At 37.5% G+C, this 7,920-nt stretch overlaps 1 protein-coding gene across 1 annotated transcript in view; it reads right to left on the reverse strand.

Annotated features, from left to right (window-relative positions):
• LOC107691638 (cell migration-inducing and hyaluronan-binding protein-like) overlaps positions 1 to 7,920 on the reverse strand; it is a 143,438-nt gene that overhangs the window by 61,492 nt on the left and 74,026 nt on the right. Inside the window, exons 9-10 of the mRNA XM_016490405.1 lie at positions 2,088 to 2,209; positions 843 to 990 (exon numbers count right to left, since the gene is read on the reverse strand). Coding sequence (XP_016345891.1) covers positions 843 to 990; positions 2,088 to 2,209 — 270 coding nt within the window. The remainder of the gene's footprint in view (positions 1 to 842; positions 991 to 2,087; positions 2,210 to 7,920) is intronic.

The following is a 7,920-nucleotide window of genomic DNA, read 5'->3' on the forward strand; positions in this document are numbered from 1 at the left end:
TAGTTGCCAAGTCAACATTTCGCATTTTAATTTGGATTAACTTGATGTACAAAAATTACTAAAAGTGATATGGAAATAAAAATGTATAAAAACTACTATACATATAAAAAATGAACTATGACAAAAACACACAAAAAAAATAATTAAAATGAAAATGAAAACAGAAAATATAGAAATAAAAACTGATTTAAAATAGTAAAATACTAACAAAAATAATATAATTTAAATTAGGGATGCACCATATGGGCCTGATACTGGTCTCCTGTACTCGTACTTGTTAAAATGCGCCGATACCACACAGCATGTGATAAGTGCCATATTCAAACAAAGAAACACCAACAACAGAACAACAGACAGCAGAAAGGAGTGCATCCCTAATTTAAATATATTAAATATATATCGTAAACAGTCATTCACTGATACTAAAATAACCTGGTACAAAAGGACACCAAAACTGGAAAAAAAGGTGATTTATTTAAGAATATTATAATTTTTATTATTATTTGTCTGATTAGGATTAGGCTGCTACTTCCACTGTGCTGTTAATTATAAGGTTGTAACGCCTAATTTTACTTACAGTATGGGAAATATATAATTGTTTGGTCAAATATAACTGCATTTCCAAATGTTTGTTAAGACAAAGGTAAGCAGCCGTGCCATTTGACCCCATGCATAAAGAGATATGCATACTGCTGCTACTGACATTCATTGTATGCAAAAGAGCAGCTTGAGGTACATTATACCTAAAATCTTCAATTAGAGTTATAAAGGTTTGGAGTGACATGAGTAACTGATAGAAAAGAGTTTCTCCGGAAGCCAAAAGCAGACTGCTTCAAACATACCGAGTTTGCCACACAGGAAACGCACGCGGTAGTTGTGGCAAATCCCATCCACCTGCTCTTTGTTGAGGCATACAAAGCCATAGTTTCTGTCAAACTTGGAGAAGACTTCTCCTGTCATGTTGGCAGGGATGCCGTCAAGAGTTTCAGCCTGAAGGCAAAGGAAGACATTTTTAAATACAGTAAAACAGTCACTCTCTCACATACACAACCGTTTAAAAGTTTGGGTCAGTTTTTTTTAAGAATTTAATTATTTTATTTGACAAGGAAGCATTAAAATGATTAAAATTGACAGGACTTTTATAATGTTACAAAATATTTCTATTTCAAATACATTTTGAACTCTGTTCATCAAAGAATCCTGAAGAATCCTTTTCACAACAATATGAAGCAATACAACAGTTTCAACATTGACAGTAATAAGAAATGTGTCTTGAGCACTAAATCAGCATATTAGAATGATTTCTGAAGGATCATGTGACACTGAAGACTGGAGTAATGATGCTGAAAATTCAGCTTTAATCGCATGAATAAATTACATTTTAAAATATATTCAAATCGAAAACCATTATTTTAAATTGTAATAATATTTCAGAATTGTACTGCTTTTACTGTATTTTTGATCAAATAAATGCATCCTTGGTGAGCAACCTGAAAACATTAAAATGACCCCAAACTTTTGAATAGTAGCGTAAGGAGTACAAATGGATGTGATTTATTTAAGTATGCACAATATATAGAATTTTAAAATTATTATTTGTTTTTTATTATTTTTTCCCCTATTTTTTTCACATTTAAAACTGTAAACATTTATTCTATGTCATTGTTTCTGCTGTGCTGAACATTATCAGGTTTTAATGCATGATTACACTACACAATAAAGAGTATTTTGTAGTTTAAAAACAAAGCAAAACATTTTTTTAAATAATACTGACCACCATATCGATTATCAGCCATAACATAAAATGTGAAAATTTTGAAACTGCGTGTAATTTGTGTAAAAATATAAGCATTTAATAATTTAGTTAAGTACACTCTCAGAAGAAAGGTAAAAAGCTATCATTTGGGTTGTACCCTAAGGTGAAAAAGCTCAATCGTACATCTTCGCACCTTATTTACCCATAAAAGGTGCATATTAGTACTTTAAAAGTACATATTAGTAGCTTTTGAAAAGGTACCGCCATATAGTAACAGTTTTGTACCTTTTTTCAGAGAGTGTATGTAGTAACTTAGTATTCATATGTTTACCTCAATATCAAGAGGGTTACTGCACAGACGCTCTGGAAAGGCTTTGTGGAGGTCAGTCAGTTTCTCCCAGTCACCTGACCCCCTCTCGTCATCACGGTCAAACCATTCAGTCCATTCGGCCTCTTAAAAAACCACACAAACAGACACACGATTAAAGAGCTGCCACCCCTCCAGCGCTGCCCGACAGACAGGCTCTGTGTAGATATTAGTCTCATTTACATCTTTAATCTTCCTGTTTTGCAATTCTGCCTGTCAAAGCCTATTTATGCAGAGATAATTACAGTTTGCCCTCCCTGTTTTGCCGTCTGCATTGCCAGACCTAGGGAATTCAGCCTACTTTTGTTGCATTGCATTCAAATCAAACCAAACATAATAGAAAGACAACTCTGCCATGCAATCGAAAAGACTCCTTCACTCTCCGCTGCGAGTAGAAATCTCAAGTGTTCGTGCTGTTCGGGGGATACTTGAAAATGATTAGTATCTATGACAAATTAAAAAGAGCCCTTCAATGCCAAAGAGCTCTCAGAAGCCACTCCAAGAGTGCGGTGGATAATTTACTGTGTATATGAACATGCGGGAAGTGAACTGTTGTCATACTGTAGTGTGTGTTGTATATTAAGCAAAATCACTCCCATGCTTAGGGTTGCACTGTGCTGTTACTTAAAATGTGCAATGCACACTTTTTTATGGGTTTTAGTGGTGTTCTTGAAAGCTGACGAAACAAGTTGTTAGCATAGACATTAAAAAATGGGGCAAAATATTAATGACTTAATATATTAATCTGATTAATCTTATTCTCAGGGAAAGGAGTGATATTGCAATATATGTTACCTATAATATCATATATAATTTTCACAGTATGCACATTCTATGTGTAGATGAATATATATGGTTATAACATATATAAAATCCCCATAATAAAATCTGTATATGTACATAATTATTTTTTTATGGTATTATATGTAGCAACCATATGTTGTCAATATATATTTTGATGATTAAGATTTGATGATGGCTTTCCTGTGTTGGCATATTTCCTATTAAAACAGGAAGCTGGTGCAAAAGGCTTGTGAAAAGCCAGTAGCCTTAATTCAGCAAGAATGTATTAAACCGATCAAAATTGAAGGTAAAGAAATGTATAATGTTACAAGAGATTTCTCATTTAAATAAATGTTTTTAAACTTTCTACTCATCAAAGAATCCTGAAAAAAATCACGTGGACTGTTTTCAACATTGATAAAAATCAGAAATGTCTCTTGAGCAGCAAATCAGCATATTAGAATGATTTCTGAAGGATCATGTGACACTGAAGACTGGAGTAATGATGCTGAAAATTCAGCTTTGGTCACAGAAATACATTACATTTCAAAATATATTCACAAAGAAAACAGTTATATAACGTTGTAATAATATTTCACAATATTTTAGTTTATGCTGTATTTTTGATCAAATAAACAGCCTTGGTGAGCATAAAGAGACGTCTTACAAAAACATTTATTATTATAGATATTATTTAAGAAGCCTATTACATACATAAACCCCACATTTTTCATAACCATTAACAAATCTTGCTGGCCCCAAACTTTTGAACAGTAGTGTATATCCAATAAAAGTTAACTTTATTATGGCAATAGCATATCAATGGTCTCAAAGCTAGAAGCATTTCATGGGCTCAAACTTGTTCCCAGAATTCCAGAATAAATTTCGCCCACTTTTCCCCATCTGTGCGCTGTAATCATACGGCAGGACTTTAATTCTACATCTAAATGAGTTCATTCTCTGCCCATAATAAGATCTTGCACACTTGTTAACTAAATTATCACTTTGGTGATGAACAAACAGATGGCATCTTCAGAATGGGGATGTTCTGTGCGTCTGCGATCGAGGCGCTGGTTGAGGATGTATAGGTGTAAGTGTTGGGCTGGGTAATGAAGCTGCTGGGACTCGGGGGCGGACAGACAGACGTCACGCGGATATTAGCTAACAGCGCCGAGGATTGTGGGATATTATAGTCTATATGTATTTTAAAGGGGTCGTGAACTGAGAAATCTAAATTCTTTTGACATATAAGTGGTCATTGTACTATAAAACATCCTGTAAATTTCAGAACTCAAAACTTTCTTGTTAGTCTAAAGCTTATATTGAAGCCAATCTGTCAAAACAACGGCTTGTGGAATGTGCCACTTTATGACGTAATAGTGTGGATTAGCACTGCCTCTGCAGAGGAAGATCAATGCCTGCTTCTACATCACTGCCTGTTTAGCCCCGCCCACCGATTCTACATCACTGCCTGTTTAGCCCCTCCCACCGATTCACGCATGTAGTGTTTACGAGAGAGGCAAATGTGCAGGTCTACCCAGAAACCAAATGATAACAATGGCTCCAAAGACAACAAGACGCAGTGCAGTGCCAAGTTGTGGAAAAACACTGTCTTTGCATCGCCTTCCTTCTGATCCCAACATTAGGAAAGAGTGATTTAACTTTATTTTTAATGAAGTTACAGACCACGTCAGTAAGAACTTGGTCCTTTGTTCCCTTCATTTCAGCATGGGTTCGTTTACAAACAAGGCACAATTCAACACAGGATTTTTAATGAAGATCCAGACCACGTCAGTAAGAACTTGGCCCTTTGTTCACTTCATTTTACCGTGGGTTCGTTCACAAACAAAGCACAATTCGATGCGGGATTTTTGGAAAGAATGAAACAGATGATGCTTTGCGACTGTATTGAATCCGACAGTAATGTCGCAATGCACAAGTGTGAGGAACTGTTTTTATTACGTGATCACTATTGCTTTGCCTCTACTTACAGATCATTTGATATGTACTGAGTATTTATGTGTTTATAATCTAAATCACAGCAGCATCCATCCATGAAGGACGTTGTGTGTCAAACATACACAACTATTAGCCAATCACAGCAGCGGCGTTTACTTCCGAGTCTACAGTCAGCCACGACTATTCAAACAGAGCGATCTGATGAGGGGGGTCAAAACAGGACAGAAAATAGCCTATTACTTCTAAATTATGATGTTTTTTTATGTAAAAATCTTGATAACATTATAAGTGAACCTCAGAGAACAGTACAAAATAAAAATAAAAAATGCAGTTCATGACCCCATTAAAAATCAAATATGGAAATATATTGAAATTGGCTATCATTTTATGTTCTTTTACATTTTCTTTCAAAACAACTATTTGTTGCTGGATATTGTCGAATTGCCTGGTTAAGACATGGCGTCAGACATTTTTATAAAGCCCTGCTGGAAAGGCTGGCACAGCTGGTCACCAGAACTTGCTTAACCAGCAGGACATCAACAAGAAAGACCATACCGGTCTATGAGACACACAAGTTAAAGGTATAGATCGCCCCATTTCCATGTCATTCTAACCCTGCATTATTCATTCTTGCAGGAAACACAACAGGAGATGTTAGACTGTATGTCTGAGCTGGTTTTTTTTTTTTTTTTCATGTTTCAAAGGTGGAGTGTGATTTATAATGCCAAGCTTCAAAACGAACAAGAACTCAACATGAAATCACCATAAAAGTAGCTCATCTGACCAGAGGTTGTGCTACAAATAATCATTATCCGTCACTTTGACGCACCGGGTTGTGCATTTCCTGTCATGTTCTATTTTTGTCCATCTGTAAAATACTGTAATGCTTGGTAGTTTTAATGTGACACTGATATCTTCTCTTGCAGGAAAAATAACTCTTGTTCTGCAAGAGCTTTTTTAGTTTCACCAACCACTGAGTTGCAGGTTCTTGGCCTTTTCATTTTTCTCTGCTCTCACAATGTGAAAGAGACCTTAGATTTAATGAACAATATCACATGAATCATTCCACCGGACTACATTTGGAAACTCTTGTTTCTCTCCTCAAATCTTCTCTCATTAATTTTCACAGAGTGTCTTTTTCTTCATTTTTAATCCACTAGTATCTTTGACTGTGAGAATGTCTCTAAAGTAGAGAAATGCGATAGACCCAGTACTTCCTTTCTAATCTGTCAACATGATGGAGAATGTCAGTCAATCTTTTTAAAATTCAGTAAATGATGGAACGAGTCTTCTGAAGTCATGTGATCACTTTGTGAGGAACCGATTGACTTTTTGATCTGTTACTTTCATTGTGCTTTTTGTCCATTTCAGAGTCTAACAGTCTATATAATGCTGCCTCTACACTGTTATTATTTATTCTATGTAAAATACATAAACATATTCGTAATTAATGCATGTATTGTATTTATTTATTTTTATTTAATAAAATGTAAATATGGTAATATAATTTTAGTACATTTACATATTTATTTGTAATAAAATATATTTTAATATAATATGAAATTATATGATATATATTATATATAAATGTTATTTTAATAAATTTGCATATATGTATTTCTTATATAATAAAATATTATATATTTCAATATTATATGAATGAAAAATATATACACATATACATATGAAAACATGAACATTTTTGTGGAAACAGTGAATTTTTTGCGGAATTTTTTGAGGAAATAAAGTTCCCTTTCAGTCGGTCACTACGGGTCACGTCGTGACCGACGAATTGGGATCTCGCTTCGAGAGACCAATCTACTTCGAGTGTAAACTAAACAAACCAATGGACATGGGCATGCAATGATTGCATCCAGCTGCCGCTGATCACAGCGTGAGCATAAAAAGGTAGCAGGTGCAACGCATATCAGCTTTTCACTTCGGAGCAGAGCGATCACATCGTTTTGCTCCTGACTACTCTACTGAGAGAAGAAGACTGAATGAGTTCAGCGTGCTCTTTGGAGCTCTTGGTGTTGGCGGTACAGCGCTTCAGCGGTGGTGGTTTTCCCGTGTCGAGTTGGTTGCACACATCAGGCTGCACTACCCCCTGTTTGTGTTGCAGGCGGCCATCTCCCCTGTGCACTTCAGCACGTGGGTTACGACCAATCTTGGACCTGCGTGTCTTGAACCGGGCCCTTCACCGGTTACCGTTCAGGATATTGATGCAGAAACGCATCTTTGGGTGCGTCCGTCCCCGAGATTGGTTTGCAGCGATCGACCTGAAGGACGCGTAATTTCATGTGTCGATCCATCCGCACCACAGACCATTTCTGCGGTTTGCGTTCGAAGGACGGGCATACCAGTACAAGATCCTGCCCTTTGGGCTGTCCCTGTCTCCCCGTGTCTTCACGAAAGTCGTGGAGGGGGCTCTTGTTCCCCTCAGTGAGCAGGATGTTCGCTTCCTCAACTATCTCGATGATTGGCTTATACTAGCACAGTATCGAGATCAGTTGTGCGAGCACAGGGACCTGGTGCTCCGGCGCCTCAGCCTGTTGGGTCTTCGGGTCAACTGGGAAAAGAGCAAACTCTCCCCGACACAGAGGATCTCTTTTCTCGGTATGGAGTTGGATTCGGTCGAACAGACAGCACGCCTCACAGACCCCCATCTGCACTGGCATATCAATTGCCTAGAGTTGTTAGCAGTGCACCTTGCCTTGAACCGTCTCAAAAGGAACTTACAGGGCAAGCACGTGCTGGTCCAAACAGACAACATAGCGACCGTTGCGTACATCAACCGACAAGGTGGTCGTAGTGACCGACTGAACGGGAATGTCTCGGTTACGTATGTAACCCTCGTTCCCAGAAGGAGGGAACGGAGACGTCCCGTCGCCACGGCTGCTGTACCACCGCTGAGCGGCTGGGTCACCGGCTCGGCTCCTCAGCGAACACCTGGTATGCATTGCACCGGCTGCCTTTTTATGCTTGCGCTGTGATCAGCGGCAGCTGGATGCAATAATTGCATGCCAATGTGCATTGGCTCGTTTTGTTACACTAG

This window comes from Sinocyclocheilus anshuiensis, unplaced genomic scaffold (genome assembly GCF_001515605.1).
Source record: "Sinocyclocheilus anshuiensis isolate Anshui unplaced genomic scaffold, SAMN03320099.WGS_v1.1 scaffold45, whole genome shotgun sequence".
Taxonomy (NCBI): Eukaryota; Metazoa; Chordata; class Actinopteri; order Cypriniformes; family Cyprinidae; genus Sinocyclocheilus; species Sinocyclocheilus anshuiensis.